The sequence below is a fragment of the Piliocolobus tephrosceles genome, chromosome 1, assembly GCF_002776525.5.
Source record: "Piliocolobus tephrosceles isolate RC106 chromosome 1, ASM277652v3, whole genome shotgun sequence".
NCBI classification, from domain to species: Eukaryota; Metazoa; Chordata; class Mammalia; order Primates; family Cercopithecidae; genus Piliocolobus; species Piliocolobus tephrosceles.
In genome coordinates, this window is record NC_045434.1 from 71,064,554 (window position 1) to 71,083,599 (window position 19,046).

The following is a 19,046-nucleotide window of genomic DNA, read 5'->3' on the forward strand; positions in this document are numbered from 1 at the left end:
GCATCGTTCGCAGCATGCAGCAACTCCGTGAGCTGGGCTGGCCAGTGCATTTCCTCTTCCGTCCATGTAATTCTACTAGAGGAGCAGAGGGCAAACTACGTTCTCATTAGAGCCACAAGGTTTAAAAACCTCTAACCTTGGAAAAGCACACGTCAACCCTCTGCACACCAAACTTCTCTACTGTGGTTTCCCCTCTGCCGCTTTCTCCTTGGCGTTCCCCGATCACTGCCTCTAGGGTCTTTACAAGGGCAAGTGAACGTAGGGTTTGGGAGTCGGCTTCGCCTCCTACTATTTACCGGGTGCTGGTCATCCTTCGGGCCAGGCTGACTGTCTAGGGGTGGCCCTCGGATACCTGCTCCGTGCAGGTGACCCCCCCTCCCACCGAGGAGGAGGGCGCGTCCCGCTTGCTCCGTGGAGACGCCGCGGAGGCGCACACGCCTCACGCCCTCCTCGCAGAAGCCACAGGGGCTGCGGCTCTTTGTCGCGGCCACACCGGAAACGGCCCGGAGCGCGCGCGGGGCGGCCGCCGAGGGTCCCGGCGCGGGGCGGGGCCGCGCGAGGCCCGGGCGGGGCCGCCGTCCCTTCCGGGGAGCGGGGAGCCGCCGCCGCGTCCGCCGGGCGGCTCCCACCCCGCCCCCCGCAGCTCTGGGTGACGCGTCTCCAGTAACAGCTCGCCAGGAGCCGCAGCTCGGGCACAGCCGGCGCCGGCGCCCCGCCGCCACCATGAGGGCCGAGGGCCTCGGCGGCCTGGAGCGCTTCTGCAGCCCGGGCAAGGGCCGGGGGCTGCGGGCTTTGCAGCCCTTCCAGGTGGGGGACTTGCTGTTCTCCTGCCCGGCCTATGCCTACGTGCTCACGGTCAACGAGCGGGGCAACCACTGCGAGTACTGCTTCGCCAGGTAGGGCGGCGGCGGCCGCGGCGGGCGGGAGCTGGGGGCTTGGATCGCGGCGCCAGGAAGTGCGTGCGGCTCGCGGGGTCCTAGCGCCGGCCTCTGGGGCGGGGTGGGGGGCGGGGAGGGAAGGAGGCCCCGCGCTGCAGCCTCACGCCAGGCACCACGTGCGAGGGGAACTAGGACCGGTGCCCGCTGCACGCCCTGCGCTGCACGTTTTCAGAGTTGCTCACGCAGGATGCGCAAACTCGGGAGTGCAGCTTCCTGCCTTCAAATGTGGGCTCCGAGCCAGGCTTGTTCCAAGCCTGGACACTCACTGCCCTCCCGGTGCATTGGCAGCGGAGCCCCAAATTTGGGCAGCCACGGGCTGTCACCTTTAACTTATGCTTCCTGCGGTGTGTTCTGTTCCCCACAGGCCAGCCCTGCCTGAAATTGGCCGTTTCTCCCAAGGAATTTAATGACTTAGTATATGTCTTGTAAAGTACGTTTACGTGTGAAAGTACGCTTACATGGGTGTTTGGAGGGACGCCCGTGAGCACTGACCACACGCCCTGGATTCTGAGGCGCTGCAAGGATGAGTTGCAGTGTCCAGTTTTGGTTTGGGATTAGGAAGACATGGTCGCAGTAAGGGATTGGGCAAGATGTGTGGTTGCTAATGGTATTTAATTGTAAGATACCATATGTATATATGTGTCTGTGTTTGTTTATATGATGCATATACATTTGCACACACCAACACATATAATTATATCCTCAACTCTTACGAGAGTTTCAGAACTGAAAGGCACATTAGAAATCACCAATTCGATCCTGTCTTTCACTTAATAGATGAGAAAACTAAAGCCCAGAGAGAAAGTCGGGTTACCTTTATGCATTCACACCAGTAGTGAAGGGAGTGAAATCTAGCCTCATTCACTTCTACCTATTTCTCACTGGTTAGGTGCTCAGTAAATTTACTAAGGCAGGAGGCATGGCTTTGGGGTTAAGTTTATATCAGGCCTTCCAGTACTCTGAGTAGAGACCATGTTTTGCTTTCTTTGAACCTCAGTTTCTTCATCTTTGAAATGGAGATTCCTGGGCTGGATTAAGCTGACCTGCAGTCCTGCAGGGACCTTTTGAGTACAGGTCTCAGGTCCAGCATACTCAATCTCTCAGACCTGTATGCCTTATTCTACAATAAGACGTAGCAAAAGAAGGGACAAAGGCTAAATATTGTAGTAATCTTGCCCAGACTCCCTGCCAGAACTGTCTTCCGCTTGGGGGGACCTGGAAAGGAACTAGACACGGAATCATGCCGTGGGCAGCTTAAGGGCTGTATGTGATGTGGCTCTTTGAATTGGTGAGCCAAGAGCTAAAGGGTCATGGCACCACTTTGCAACGTTTGAGTGAAGTGAGCATTGGGTTTTCCCAAAGTTAAAAAGGCTGCTGTGACTGGTCCCTTGATCTTCTGAGCCTTGCTGTGGCTCGGAGTCTGCAGCAGCGTGGGTGTCTGCAGTGGCAGGAGCAAAGCAGGTCAGGCAGCACAGAAGGAGCCTCCATCAGGGATCCTGGCAATTCCTGGAAGCCATCACCTAAGACCATGGATGCCAGGCACATAGTAGGTGCTTACTTTATATGGGTAGTTGCCATTCCTGGCCCCCAGTGAATGAAAGATCAAATCCCTCTGGGTTTAGAAGGGATTAGAAGAACTGAGAGATGCTTCTGTTTAGCCGTAAGTCTCCTAATTGTTTCTACTACGCATACTCCCAACCTTAGAACGTTAGTGGATGGTGAGATGCAACTTCACAAAGCATTCAGCCTGGATTATTCTGCCATATGTGACAGTTTGCTGCCTTTTTTGTTGCTGCATTTTTCTGATTGACATTTATTAGTGTTATTCACTGTTGCCTTGGGTCCCTCACCAGGGCTGCAACTTGCAATGGGGTGTTATTACGACTTGCAAACCCCTTCTCTGTTTGATTTCCCTGAACTTCTGTCAATACCTATAGTTTATTTCCTCTCTGTTTCCCCAAAGAATTTTTTGAAATCAATTAAAATAATACAAAAGAAACGATAGCCATGATACTTACACAATTAGAAATATCTTTGTACCCTACTTTATGATTTCTATGAAATGTGAATCGTTTAGTATTAGTGGTTAGATCATCTGATAGATTCAGCATCAGTTCCTCTGTCTACAATTCGTGTATGACCTAGGACAAATCAGTCTGTCCAGATGTATGAGGGGAACATGTATTTTCCTCCATAGGGCCTCAAAGTATTGGAGTAGAATTCTGCAAATGTTCATACATACAGGTCAAAATCTGCTGCCTGTCTCAGCCCCACACACCCCTTATCCTTTCTTTTGCCAGAAGTTTAACGTAAACAGTATTGCTTAAGATAAATGAACTACCCAAGAATTTCCATGTCATATTAATTGTATCAGGATCTAACTTTTTTTGAAGGAAAGAAAAGTTATTTCTTTAGGTAGGAATAAGTATATTCTACAAATTGAGAAATAATGGAAAATGTCTTAAGTCTCAACAGAATGGGATTCTTATGGTCAGGGCAATTCAGACAAAGGTTTGCTTTGAGGAGTTTTTAATTTGTATCACGTTTCTCAGTCTGGTGGGTGCCACTGGAGAAGATGCGTATCTTGCCTGAGCTGCTAGAAGGCAGCTCCTAATAATATTATATAAATTTCTTGCACTTGAAAGCTGTCCCTATCAGACTTCTCAGGTACACTTTATACACACATATACACATAAACGCACACATACATATTTTGGCCATTTATCACCGTTTTTTGGCGTTTTTTCCCCCCCCAGATATATAGATATGTTTGTTTGTTTTGAAGCAGAGTTTCGCTCTTGTTGCCCAGACTGGAGTGCAATGGCGCGATCTCAGCTCACCGCAACCTCCGCCTCCTGGGTTCAAGCAATTTTCCTGCCTCAGCCTCCCGAGTAGCTGGGATTACAGGAATGCGTCACTATGCCCGGCTAATTTTCTGTTTTTAGTAGAGATGGGGGTTTTCCATGTTGGTCAGGCTGGTCTCAAACTCCCAGCGTCCCAAACTGCTGGGGTTACAGACGTGAGCCCCCACACCCAGCCAAGTATGTTGTGTTTTAAACTGAGTTTTAGACTTTTTTTTTTTTTGAGACAGTCTCATCTCGCTCTGTTGCCCAAACTGGAGTGCAGTGGCACGATCTTGGCTCACTGCAACCTCCGCCTCCCGGGTTCAAGCAATTTCCGGCTAATTTTTGTATTTCTAGTAGAGACAGGGTTTCATCATGTTGGCCAGGCTGGTCTCGAACTCCTGACCTCAAGTGATCTGCCCGCCTCGGCCTCCCGAAGTGCTAGGGTTACAGGCATGAGCCACTGCACCCGGCTTAGACATGTTTTAACACCCAGTGTGATTTTTCTCAGAAAGAGACAGGGTTCCATTTAAATATTTGTTCTGTGTGCCGTTCCTCAGGTAGGCAGATGTATCCCTTTTGATATTTTGTTCTCTTGGCTCATGAGTTATTTAAGGGTGAGATTATTGTCATTTCCTTGTTTCTTCTGAGTGTAGGGGGGAACCAGGAAAGCCCATTTAGCCTCCTTGGAATAGAGCTGTTAGAACCCAGTTTCAGTGAATTTCGGTCATGTCTGGCTTAGATTAGTTGTTTTAAAAATTAAATTGTTTGCATGAGCCAAACTCTGTGATTAAGGTGTCCTGCTTCAGCAGTTATAAAGACTTTTTTCTCATGTCCCCCAGATTTATTCCCTAGTGTATTCATCTTAGCTTTCCTCTTGTTTTATCAAACCAGCAGAATAATTTTTAGTTGATCTTTATCAGTATTAAGGGCCATGAAATCCTAATGCTGCTTTCCTGACGTTCTCTGAACTAGCCCTGGTTCTGGCTGCCTGAAGCTGTGCATGAGAAGGGGACCTTGTCCCCAGGGCTGCTGTGACTCTGGCTCTCCTCAGAATGCTTTCAGAGTTGTCTCGGGGGAGAAGTGGCTTCAGATGGATTTAAATCATTATGTTTTCTGAATTTAAAAAAATTGAATGTGTGCTCTAATAAAGGGGTTCCCCTTCTTTTTTAGATGCAGTTTTATAAAATAGGTGGTAAGACTAAAACATACATACAACAGATTTCCTGTAAACAGTTCCATTAAAGAATACAAAATTCAGCAATCTGTATGTTAGGTAAGGAAATGCTGTTTTCACTTTCCGCCTTTCAGTATTTCAGGGTTTCCTGTACATTAATGCATAACTTAATGACAGGGATATAGTCCAAGAACTGCCTTAGTAAAGCAGTTTGGTCCTTGTGCCAGCATGCTAGAGCGTACTTACACAAAGCTACATAAGAGAGTCCTCTATTCACCTAGGCTGTATGGTGTAGCCTATTGCTCCTAGGTTACAAACCTGTACAGCATGTTACTGTACTGAATACTGTAGGCAATTGTAACACAATGGTAAGCATTTGTGTATCCAAACGTATCTAAACATAGAAAAGGCACAGTGAGAATATAGTATTACAATCTTATGGGATCACCTTTGTTCACGTGGTCTGTCATTGACTGAAATGTTGTTAGTGCATGACCTTATTTCAGTAGAAACCGCAAAGCAGGGACTTTGTGGCAGGTGGATTGGGTTTGAATTCTGGTTTCATTCTTTCCTGATGGTTTGTCTTTAGGCCAGTTATCACTTAACTTCTCTGAACTCCCAGGTTCCCTTATCTGTAAAATGTGCATGCTAATGCTAGTGCCATTAATCCCAGCACTTGGTAGGCTGAGGTGGGAGGATCCCTTGAAGCCAGGATTTTGAGACCTGCCTGGGCAATGTAGCAAGACCTCATTCTCTACAAAAAAAAAAAAAAAAAAGGATTTAGTTTAGCCAGCTGTGGTAGCCCAGGCCTGTAGTCCTAGCTACACTTGGGTAGGCTGAGGTGGGAAGATCCCCTGAGTCAGGAGGTTGACGCTACAGTGAGCCATATCACTTACTCCGGCCTGGGAGACAAAGTGAGACCCTGTCTCTTAAAAAAATAAAAATAAAAAAGTGCGGGCTGGGCATGGTGGCTCACGCCTGTAATGCCAACACTTTGGGAAGCTGAGGCGGATGGATCACTCGAGGTCAGGAGTTTGAGACCAGCCTAGCCAACACAGTGAAACCCTGTCTCCACTGAAAATACAAAAATTAGCTGGGTGTGATATAGTCCCAACTACTTGGGAGGCTGAGGCATGAGAATGGCTTGAACTTAGGAACCCAGGAGGCAGAGGTTGCAGTGAGCTGAGATCACGCCACTGCACTCTTGCCTCCATCTCAAAAAAATACAAGCATACGGGCCGGGCGCGGTGGCTCAAGCCTGTAATCCCAGCACTTTGGGAGGCCGAGATGGGTGGATCACGAGGTCAGGAGATCGAGACCATCCTGGCTAACACAGTGAAACCCCATCTCTACTAAAAAATACAAAAAACGAGCTGGGCGAGGTGGCGAGCGTCTGTAGTCCCAGATACTTGGGAGGCTGAGGCAGGAGAATGGCGTAAACCCGGGAGGCGGAGCTTGCGGTGAGCTGAGATCCGGCCACTGCACTCCGGCCTGGGCGACCGAGTGAGACTCCGTCTCAAAAAATAAATAAATAAATAAATAAATAAATAAATAAATAAATAAATAAATAAATAAAAGCATATGAACACCCACCCTACCAAGCTCAGCTTGAGAATTAAATGACAGAGTGAAGAAAGTTAGGTACTCGGTACAACCCTAGCACACAGTGAGCCATCAGAATCACACCCTGATTTCTTTTTTTTTTTTTTGAGATAGAGTCTCACTCTGTCACCCAGGCTAGAGTGCAATGGCACAGTCTCCGCCTCTCAGGTTCAAGTGAGTAGCTGGGATTACAGGCGTGTACCACCATGCATGGCTAATTTTTGTATTTTTAGTAGAAATGGTGTTTCACCATGTTGGCCAGGCTGGTCTTGAACTCCTGACCTCAGGTGATCTGCCTGCCTCGGCCTCCCAAAGTGCTGGGATTACAGGCATGAGCCACCACGCCTGGCCTGATCTCTTACTTATACTTATTTGATGAACTCTGCTGGCTAAATGTTTCTAACTTAATTAAATTGTGTGATAAAATATTACAATTTTAGGGGCATTTTTATGGAGTTATGGGGAGAGGTGGATACTGGGAAGGAAATACTGGAAATTGTTGACCAGTGGAATCACCATTAAACTGGGTTATTGGCTGGGCGCAGTGACTCACACCTCTAATCCCAGCACTTTGGGAAACCGAGGTGGGCAGATCACCTGAGGTCAGGAGTTTGAGAGCAGCCTGGCCAATGTGGTAAAACCTCATCTCTACTAAAAATACAAAAATTAACTGGGCATAGTGGCGGGCGCCTATAATCTCAGTTCCTCGGGAGGCTGAGGCAGGAGAATCGCTTGAACCCTGGAGGTGGAGGTTGTGGCGAGCTGAGATTTTGCCACTGTACTCCAGCCTGGGCGACAGTTAGACTATGTCTCAAAAAAAAAAAAGATGGCCTGTTGACCCATAGCCACAACCAGCACTTCTCAACCTTGGGTTCCCCAGAATTAATGATGGACGTCTGGGGTCAGTTTTCAGGATTTTTCAAAACCTAATGGAAATAATATAACATACCTACACAGGTAAACCTTCAAAAAAGAGCCTTTTCTCACTCCAAAGTGCTTAGGCACTTTAATATTATTTTAATAAGATTAAACAAATATTTATAGAGAGAAATGGAAGGAAACAGAATTTTCCACATTGCAAGGATATCAGGGCTCCTTTCTGCCTTTTACTTTCAGCACAATTGTTTCAGCTGCAGCAAGGAGCCGGCCTTTAAGACTTCAAATGTGCCAGGTGCTGTAACTCACGTTATTTTTCATATGCGGGGAACATAATTTCTGTTATAGCTTATAGGGACTCAGTGACCAAGCTGCACGTTTGGAACCGATTTCAGATGAAAGAGACAGAATAACAGCAGGATATCCTGAAGTGAAATTCAAACCCTGGTGAGTTAAAACCACCATCTAACACCTTTCCCTCCCCAAAGCAATTGCACAGAATCCTCTCAATCAAAAAAAATCTGAAGAACCTGTAGAAAATGGCATTTCTTTAAATCATATTGCTCTTTGCAGCCCACAAAGCATTTCCAGATACATTCTTATTTTGATCCTTCTAAGGATGGCTGGGATACACAGGGCCTTATTCCATTTTACATAGAAACTGAGTGTTAGGAAGTTAAGCAGTTTCTCTGAATTTCATACTTTTTTGTCAAATATTTATTGAGTGCCTTTTAAAGGCTGGACTCCGTAACCTTCAAGGATGGAGCCAAATCCCCATGTTCCTTGTATGATCTTCCTGTGCCCCCTTTGGCCTGAACCTACTGTGTGGTTCACCTGGGCACTTAACCCTACTTTACTACTGTGTGGTTCCCTGGAGACTGGGGACTTAATCCATCTCTGATATCTCCTTGATTGAACACAATTTGTAATTGCCCAACAATTTAACAAACGAATGCAGTGTTTAAATAATTGTTTTAAGTTTTAAAAAATGATTCAGCCACTTTAGATCTATATCTTATGCTGATATGGGCTTAGATTATAATGCTTTGAAATTTGCATAAGAGCTACACATATTCTTTTATATGTATGAATTATTATGTAATAAAACATAAAAAGAACACGAGGCTTTGGTCCTTTTGTGGGCTTGGAATATTTTTAATATTACGCTAGGACTAAATCAGTTAGTCATCTCAGCCTTTATACCTACGTATAAAGAGTTTCGTTGTGCACATGTACCCTAGAACTTAGAGTATAATAAAAAAAAGAAAGAGGTTGTTTCTGTGCCGTGTGATAGGGCAGCATCAGCCAATAGCCTTTTTTTTTTCTTTTCCTCCTTAAGCAAATCCATTCTTCAGGCTCACTCTCTACAGAAGTTACATCGCTGAGTTGTGGAAATGGAATTTATGGTGCAGTGATAGGAGGAGGCCCCTGGTTGGTACTCCTGTAGAACAGGCAAGTTGCACACCACCTGTAAGAAGGTTCTTATAAAACTATGTTAAATTTCTTTGAGAAGATCCAGGGCTCACTGCTATAGTTTGGCAGGAACCTGGTCTTGAGGAGAGCTCAGAATTCGTGAGAATTCAGGACAGCAAAATTGTCTCTTTTAGGATTTGATATAGTGAGAGAATTGCAAAGGAAGTTTCTACTGTATTTGGGTGTTTTAGGCTTACTGCTTTGAACTTAGGTTAATATTCCCTCCTCTTTTCCCTGTCAGTCTAAAAATATGAAATAATTACTATTTTATGCCACTTTATTTCTGTCCTTGAAGGAAGCCATCAATAATTACAAGCATGCTTTATCTTCCTGGAGTCATGAATAACTAAATTCACTCCCCCCATCCATACACATCTTTTTTTGGACCTCAGATGTACAGTTGAGGTAATCATACTTCTGAGTTCAAGGCATGCTTTTATCTGGTATGTGCAAGGCAAGTTTGGTTTTTCAGAATGTCCCCTCTCATTTCTGGCTCTTCTCACAGGCAGCTCCTCTATGGGTTTGGTGGTGTATCTTTGAATACATGTGTATGTGTGTCCTGATGATCACTCGGGAACTAGACACACCTAGAACAAGGCACCCTGATTGTACTTGGCAGATTCAGACCTTGAGCTCTCTTCTGATCCTCCTGCTCATTCAGCGTTTTTCTGTAGCTGTGTCAGGGCAGGGGCCCCTGCACTGGCCCCTTCCTCCTGATGAGTGGCCTGTTCTGACATTGGGGGAGGCAGGGCATTTTGAGGTCTCCTTTGCCTCTCAGGAACTTGCATTGTTAGCCCACCCACATCCCCAACGTTCACTTCTTTGGATTTCTAGGAAATCTGCAGTAGTTTAGGGGTGCAGTCCTTTGGCAGGGAATTAACTGAAGTACCTGCCTTTTCAGGGGTTGAACCCATGACCTTGGCCTCATTAGAGCTCTAACCAGTCACAAAGCACACACCTCACTTTGTGTAACTTCTGCTGACTTGTTCCTGCCACCCTCCGCGGCTTCCTATTCAATTGCAAAGGCGTTCACACCAACACAATAGAACAGAAGGAAATCAGATCCCTTCAAGACTTCTCTGAAGGACAGAAATATGCAATTTAGCAGGAAAATAATACAAAAAAGTCTTGAAGGTTCAGGAAACAACTTATCTTTCTAGTCCATACATTCACTGAAAATCCAGCTGTGTCTCTCAGATTCTTCTTCAATCAAAAATTTAAAAATAGTATGGGACTCCTTGTGTCAATTTATTAACATAAAATCTAGTGACTCTTGTACATGAAGTGGAAGGTTTCGGATGACTAGGTAGAAATATTGCATGTATATTATTAAAATGGATTGGGTTAGCTTTTATAGAAAAAGTGGATCTGAGAATTCATAAGTGCTTGTCTTTGGCAAGTTTATAGTCCCTAGAGATAAAAATGAATGCATGCTGTAACAACAAAGACACAGTTGTGTCTTAGCGAGTGCTCTGTGATGCACAGGGTGTGTTGGTGCCCAGGGGACACAGAGTCACCATGGAGGAGAAGAGAAACAAGGACAATCTGCTAGAGAAGTGAAGTTCACACAGGGCTTGAAGACCTGAACGTATATTGGGGGAGGGACATGATAAGATAATCTGGCTGTCCAAAAAGATACAGGTTTTTATTAGAGCCAGATAAAAATCTCAAGGATTTTATGTCTTGGCACTTGGAAGGAGTTATGTTGAAATCTGGGTTCTCTTTAATCTGTGGATACCAAGAAAGACTCTTCAGGGATGTAGGTACTGACTCATATTTTTGATGAGATGGTGATTTTTCTTACTCTGGTGATGTTTGGGTAGGAAACATTTGCTCATTTGCCACCTGAAAAATCTCTTCTCTGTCAATTCCATGAATCTGTGGTACAGTGACAGTTGCTGTTCACAGCGATAACCTCATATGTTCTTAAAACCTCAACAATAAGACACATTTAAGTATGAGCCAATAGTATACTCCCTAAGGGTAGGAATTCTATTTTTTAACTCATTCAAAAACGTTTGTATTTATGGATACTTAGTGGGTTCTATAGTTCTGGAAAACAACTCCAAAGAAAAGGAACGAAAATCCCTACCACCATGGAGCTTATTTTCCAGCAGCTTTTGTTCATCTTTATTTTACCCCCAGTTCCTGGACTTTGTAAGGCTTCAGCAGATGCTATATAAAAGGCAGGAAGGTTTGCGGGTTATGTTCTTTTTATTTCTTCTGGTCATCCATATATGTCATGAAGAACATTCTGTTAACCAGAATGTTTAACCATGTTGGGACTCAGAAAATGATACCCCAAAGTTTGGCCCTTTGGCATACAGAGCACTCTCCACTGAAGGGGGTTGGAAGGGCCTCAGAAGCAAAGACTCTGTGACCTTCCCTGCCCGTCAGTCTATTACCATTATTAGCTCATACCCTTTTGTCCATTCTTCATTGAACCTAAGCATAAACAGGCAGTGTTTCTTGAGTTCTTGAGTTATTGGGCTCTCATTCTGAAGGATCTTGTGTCACGTAAAAACTTCGACTAAATCAGTTTGTTATGTTTTTATCTTGTTAATCTGTCTTTTCTTCCAGGGGTGTTGGCCATGACCCTTGTGATGGATGAGGAAGGACATCACATGCTTCCACCCCTACAACTACAACACCCTGTCTCATGACTGGCACAAACTAAGAGAGAGCTTTGATAAGATAATACTTAGGTCCAATGAATTGGCAACATCCCTATGTTGGTTAAAATAGCAGCAGCTCTGGGTAGATATATTTTAGAAGTTAATGAAATATGGCCTATCCATACACCTGAGTAAATATTTTATTTTATTTTTTTTGAGACAGAGTTTTGCTCTGTCGCCCAGGCTAGAGTGCTCAATCTTGGCTCACTGCAAGCTCCACCTCCCAGGTTCATGCCATTCTCCTGCCTCAGCCTCCTGAGTAGCTGGGACTACAGGTGCCCGCCACCAGGCCTGGCTAATTTTTTTGTATTTTTAGTAGAGACGGCATTTCACTGTGTTAGCAGCAGGATGGTCTCGATCTCCTGACCTCGTGATCCACCCGCCTTGGCCTCCCAAAGTGCTGGGATTACAGGTGTGAGCCACCACGCCCGGCCACCTGAGTAGATATTTTAAACAGTAATCTAAAAAAACGTTTAGAGTTTTGTTTTTTGTTTTCTTTTTTAACTTTAAAACATTCAAGTTAACAAGGAAGTAGGGATTTAGGAAAAACCTATTTCATCCAATATTTAATTGATTTCTGCAGATTTCTGCACATGTTCCAACTTTACAAGATACTCAGCTACTAAATATTTTCTAGGTGCAGAGAGAGAGAGAGAAGCCCACCTTTCCTGATCTACTCTGTCTGTGAATCTGAGGATTGCCCCTGATAGAACTCCATGGTAGAGTAAGGGCTTCCTGATGGACACCCTCAGGCCAAGCCTCAGGAGCCATATCTGAGTCTAGCTTGCTCTGCTGTGTTATTTTCACTCTGGTCATCCTAAATTGCTTATAGTAATGAATACACACATGCACACACATATATGCACCTTGCTGATTCTCCTGTCTGTGTCCCTCTTTGCCTGGCTCACTCCTTTGGTTCTGAGAAATCTGTCTTGATTTCTGCAGGCTGGATTAGTTCCCTTCATCTTTGCTCCCACAGCACCTCATACAAACTTCCTTTATCACACTTACTCTTTGTATGCATGAATTAGGTCTTACTCATCTTTGTAACCCCAGGATTTAGCAAGAAGACTGGCCTCTGTTCCTGCAGTAAATATTTGTGAAATGTATTAGTCTCATTTCTACATCTTATCTTACTAGTGGCCCTTTGCATAGGCCTCATCACCTCTCTTAATCTGCAACTGTTCATTCTTGGAAATGACTCCTTGTAAACACTCTCAGAACTCTTCATTGATTCCCTGCTTTCTTCAGGACAGATTCTTTGCTAAGTGCCCCTCCCATCGTATCCAGCATTATCCCTCACTGCATTTTGACTTAGACTCTAAGTTCGATTTGGATGGTCTTTGCAAAGCTGAGGAATGTCATTCTTCATTCTTCCTATTGTCCATTTGTCATCTAGAATATTGTTCTCTGTAATATTTCCTTCCTTATCTTCTGCCTTCTTCCTAGGTAAGGCCTTAGAGCCTCCGTTTGTTTATACTCAAGAAAGATTCAGATCAAATTGCATCTCTTTCCAAAGCTTTTTCTGTTTCTGTTTTTTTGTTTTGTTTTGTTTTGTTTTGCTTTTTTATTTTTTTGAGACAGAGTCTCTCTCTGTCACCCAGGCTGGAGCACAATAGCACGATCTTGGCTCATTGCAACCTCCGCCTCCCAGGTCCAAGTGATTCTCCCGCCTCAGCCTACTTAGTAGCTGGGATTACAGGTGCATGCCATCATGCCTGGCTAAGTTTTATATTTTTTCATAGAGATGGGGTTTCACCATGTTGGCCAGGCTAGTCTCGAACTCCCAACCTGAGGTGATCCACCCCTTGGCCTACCAAAGTGCTGGGATTATAGGCATGAGCCACCGTGCCTGGTCCAAAGCTTTTTCTTGACTACTTCAGCCCACACATCTTTCATTTTATTTATCGACTTGTTTGTATTTTGCAATAATTTACTATTTATATTTATTGAACATCATACTCTTTCAAGCATTGTGCTCTCACTGTGGAGTTTCAGAGATGAGTAAGACAACATGCTCAGTAGGTGCTATTTCCCTAACTTCTGTGTCTTCAAAGAGCTCAGTCCTAGGGGTAGCTTTCTGCTCTCAATTCCAGGTCATGTGGGCCATTTGGATGCCGAATCATTTTGCCTGATATTTATATTTATTTACCACTCTCATGTAGGCAGGGCAGATTTCCCCAAATAGCTCTTTTTTTGGGGGCGACAGAATTTTGCTCTTGTTGCCCAGGCTGGAATGCAATTGTGCGATCTTGGCTCACTGCAACCTCCGCCTCCTGAGTTCAAGCTATTCTCCTGCCTCAGCCTCCCGAGTAGCTGGGATTACAGGCATGCGCCACCATGCCTGGCTAATTTTGTAATTTTAGTAGTGACAGAGTTTTTCCATGTTGGTCAGGCTGGTCTTTAACTCCCGACCTCAGGTGATCCGCCCACCTCAGCCTCCCAAAGTGCTGGGATTTACAGGCATGAGCCACAGAGCCCAGCCGCTCAAATTTTTTTTTTTTTTAACAACAATATTATTTCCCAGTATGGCTGTAGCACAGTACTTTTGTACCTAGAAAATAACACTTTTGCATATAAATTACTTAACTATGATAGATTAACATGTCTTCTTACTGCCTCATGTGCAAGGTTTTATAGTATAAAAAATGTTCTTCATTCAGAGAAATACAAATGGAATCAATAAGGATTGAAAGAAAAACGTCTGCTAAATCTGTTCAGATGGTATCTGATCAGTTTAAGTTTTCAAGGTAAAGTCCACAATTGGGGGTAATTCACCTAAACAAATTGGTAATTCAATTTTTTATATTTTGTTTGCAGGAAAATAAAACTGAGGGGATGAGAGAATGTCGGCTCTTAAAATTCTTTTGTAGGCAATTAAAAAGAACATTTTCCAGGCCAGGCGCGGTGGCTTATGCCTGTAATCCCAGCGCTTGGGGAGGCCAAGACGGGCGGATGGCTTGAGGACAGGAGTTCAAGACCAGCCTGGCCAACATGATGAAACCCTCTCTCTACTAAAAATACAGAAATTAGCTGGGCGTGGTGGTTCATGGCTGTAATTAATCCCAGCTACTTGGAGGCTGAGGCTGGAGAATCTCTTGAACCCGGGGGCAGAGGTTGTAGTGAGCCAAGATTGTGCCACTGCACTCCAGCCTAGGCGACAGAGCAAGACCCTCTCTCAAACAAACAGACAAAAAACACACATTTTCCTGTAAGTAAGATTCAGAACAGGTCTGTCTGGACAGGTAGTTAACACTCATGTTTTGCTGCAGCAGACCTGACCATGTTCTGGGAACTCACAATTAGCATTAGACTGTAAAGGAATTTTTACCATGGTTTATTTCTGTTTTATGTACAGAATGTTGAAGTGAGGAATACTGTTAGGAGTATTTTAAGTTTTCAAGTAGTTAAATTTATATTACTTTGGTGTTGTCATTTTCCTTGATATTTAATCACGTGAGTTTTACGCAACAGCAAGCATAGGGGACTCTAATAATATTGGTATTCATTACAAGGTACTAATAGTAACATCTGTCATTTAACTGGAAGAAATGGTCGATATTATTTTATTATCAGTTCCTTTATGAGAGAACTGAGTTAGAAAGGCATTCGTTGTTTTTTTGCTTTTGACTTTTCAATCAGAAGGCATTAGAGAAGTAAAGATAAAAGTAGCAAGGAAGTGTCATTCTGACCTTGCACGAAAGTTAAGACCAAGCATTTCCAGAGGAAAATGTGAAATTTTAAAAGTGCGTACATTCATTCTTTGGACGAGCTTTAACTATTAGAGATTGTGCAGGGCCTACAAGAGGAGATTCGGATATAGGTGTCCAGGGGCTGAAACGAAAATGTAATGTTCACTGTTTCACAGGCTAAATATTTCTCTCCTATATTCATAAGCTTTGTGAATTTTTTTTTCTTTCTAAGGCAAAGGTAAATTTTGTCTGGGCCAGAGCCTGCATGAAAACAAATCCGTGTTATTTTGTAACTAGGTCAGCCATCACCCTGACCACTAAACCCAGCTTCCTCCTTGTAAATTACCGCTCCAGTTCCAATAGTTGGGAAAACCTATTAGTTGCCACCTTACTGCCCTAAATATTTCCTGCCTCCCCAAGAGGATGCAGGTTCTAACTTTTAACAAGCCTCAGAACAAAGCCTGGTGCTGAGCGAAGGTTCAGCACAGCCCTGGGAAGAAGCCCCCTGCTGCACGTGGGTCCCGTTCACTGTTACATTGTGGATTAAAGTGATGTGTGGAGCACCTTTCACTATTACACAAAAACCTGTAGCCTGAGTATTATCTATCCTTGTCCCCTGACCAGGGTTATAATAGGGTTCTGCCACAATTCCTCCAATTTTTATTTCTCTTAAACAAGATTGGAGGCCTTGCTAGTATAACCACCCTTGCTGGGTGGGAGGCTAACTTTGTTTCTGATTGTCTTATTTCAACCTATGGTGAAGTTATATTGCGCTGCTGGGCTTTTTTCCCTTTCTCTTTTTCATTTGGCTGGGGCTGCCTCTGTTGAACAGAGCAGACTTGTCACTTCTTCTGTCATCATTAGTTAAAAGTAATTGTTATTGCAAACCCCGTCTATGCCAGTATCATTTTCTTTCATGGTGAAACCCACTAAGCATTCATTTCAGTAGCAGAAAGTAGGGAGCTTACAGAATCAAATCCTTTTTATCTAGACCGACAGCACCTGCGGCAACGCGTTAACTAGCGGGAGTTGTTAATTACATTTCTAACTTGTTGATCTTCATGGTTTCCGATTTTTAAAAGCAAGGAAATTAATCACTGTGTGTGTCTCCTCCAGTCGGAAATGACAGGAGCGTGTCTTCTAAGTTCTGTTCCAGTCAGTAATAATCAAATACTTGCATTTTCCTGTAACATTTCTTTTCTTCCTTTGTGGATGGAACTATTTCTTACGTTCAAAGAACCCTTCTGTTCACAGCAGGGTAGATATTTGCCCATAAAACAAAAGCTTTAGAAACATAGATCCTCTAGCTATGAGTCTGAGTGAGACTATGCTGATGATATTTCAATAGTTGACATCACTTAAAAAAAAAGCACAAAGGCTAATTATAAGTGTCGTAGTACCCAGCATTTATTGAACGTTTACAGTGTTCTAAGCGATGTGTTAAATGTTTTGCTTGCATTTTCTCATCTAACTTTCATAGCAAACCTATGAGGGGGAAATGATATCTTTATTTGACAGTGAAGGAAACTGAAGTTCAGAAAGGACTAATAACTTGCCCCAGATCACATAGCACATCAAGTACCAGAAAGAAAAAAGGATTTGAGAGAGGGAAGTGGGAAGAGTAACTCATCATATTCATCCTAAATTGTGAGACAGGAATCAAGAAGCAGCAGAACAAAAGCTGAGGATTTTTTTCCTAAAACTTGCACCTGCTTCTAGGATACGTCTTCATCACAGGTTAGAAAAAGACAGGGTCAGCTACTTTATTCTTACGTAAACGTTCATCATCAAGGTAGTTAAACAATCTGATCCATCCTGTGATTCATTCTTAAGAATATCAGAAAAATCTAAACAATCTGCCTTGCAGAGTGCTTCAACTGTATACAGCAATTTCCACATGAAAAAGCCACTCCACCCAAATGTGTTACCATAGGCCTGTGGCTCCACATTCTAGAAGCACATTGGAATCTCCTGGGAGCTTTCTAAAAGTCCTAGTGCCTGGGCCCAACACATACCAACTGAATGAGAACTGATGAGCCCTGCCCCAGACAGCCAAGGTTGAGAACCACTGTGAGAGGTTATTAGTGATTCACTCTACACTTTCCTTTTTGTTCCACTCCTTTGGGGTTCAGTTCTTTTTTTTTTTTTAGGGAAATTTTGTTTTCTTTATTTTGCGCAGTCTTTTCCCAAACTTCCTGAACAATTCAGATCACATTACATTGCAAACGAAAAATTTACGACTGGTCTTTTGTAGAAACAGAGTTTATTCCAACTGCTTTGTATATTCCTACAACGAAAATGGATAGCCCATATGAAGTTTCTCTCTGGCTGTAACTCTTCAGTCAGCAATAGTCGAACACTCACAGGATCTCTCTCCTTCTCTCTCAAGCACATGTACTACACACACACAGTACAGGTACCAGCTCAGCAAGTTTTAGTTTGAATTTCAGCCATGGGACTTATGAAGAGTTTAAATTTCTCGCTAGCTGTGGAAAGAACTGAAGCACACGTCTGAATAATTTAAACAGTGCTTCCTCCCTGCCCCCACCCCACCTCATCTAGAATTGCTTAAACCAAAATAGATCAAAGCCGATTCTTATGTTAGTCACTATCAGTAACAGTAGCTATCAAAAATTGTTAGCTTTTCTTCTCTACTCTGAAGGCAAGCTGGCCCAAGACGACCTATGTTAAGAAAATTCACACTGCTGAAGTAAATTAGAGATGACACAAACAAATGGAAAAACATTCCATGCTCATGGATTGGAAGAGCCAATATTGTTAAAATGTCCATACTGCCCAAAGCAATCTACAGATTCAACCCTATTCCTACCAAACTGTCGAAGTCATTTTTCACAGAATAAGAAAAAAAACTTTCTAAAATCCGTGTAGAACCAAAAGAGAGCCCAAATAGCCAAAGCAATCCTAAGCAAAAAGAACAAAACCAGAGGCATCACATTACCCAACTTCAAATAATACTGTAAGGCTATGCTAACCAAAACAGCATGGTATGGGTACAAAACAGAGACAGACCAGCAGAATAGAGTAGAGAACCCAGAAATAAAGCTGCACACTACAGTCATCTGATCTTTGACAAAGTCAACAGAAATAAGCAATGGGGAAAGGACTCCCTATTCAATAAATGGTGCTGGGATGACTGGCTAGCCATATGCAGAAGAATGAAACTGGACCCCTACATTTTACCATATACAAAAATTAACTCAAGATGGATTAAAGATTTAAATATAAGACCTCAAACTGTAAAAATCCTAGAGCATCTAGGAAATACCATTCTGAACATTGGCCTTGGTAAAGGACTATGACTAAGTCCTCAAATGCAGTTGAAACAATGATTGACAAGTGGGACCTAATTAAGCTAAAGAGCTTCTGCACAGCAAAAAAACTATCAACAGAGTAAATAGACACCCTACAGAGTAGAAGAAAATATTCACAAACTATGTGTCTGACCAAGGTCTAATATCCAGAACCTGTGAAGAAGTTAATTAAATAAACAGAACACAAGTAACCCCATTAAAAAGTGGGCAAAGAACACATACAAGTGGCCAATAAACATGAAAAGATGTTCAACATCACTAATCATCGGAGAAATCCACATCAAAACTACAATGAGAAGCCATCTCACATCAGTTAAAATGGCTGTTATTAAACAGTGAAAAAATAACAGATGTGGCTGTGCATAGTGGCTCACACCTGTAATCCCAGCACTTTGGGAGGCTGAGACAGGAGGATCACTTGAGACCAGGAGTTTAAGA

General features: G+C 43.4%; 1 protein-coding gene across 4 annotated transcripts in view; it reads left to right on the plus strand.

The window, feature by feature from the left end:
* Nucleotides 1-460: 460 nt before the first annotated feature.
* Nucleotides 461-19,046, plus strand: part of SMYD2 (SET and MYND domain containing 2) — a 56,576-nt gene continuing 37,990 nt past the window's right edge. Inside the window, exon 1 of one of the 4 annotated variants that reach the window (XM_023203747.3) lies at nucleotides 461-896. In XM_023203747.3, coding sequence (XP_023059515.1) covers nucleotides 724-896 — 173 coding nt within the window. In that variant the 5' untranslated portion in view covers nucleotides 461-723. The remainder of the gene's footprint in view (nucleotides 897-19,046) is intronic. The other 3 variants (XM_023203745.3, XM_023203748.3, XM_023203746.3) reach the window with 3 other exon arrangements.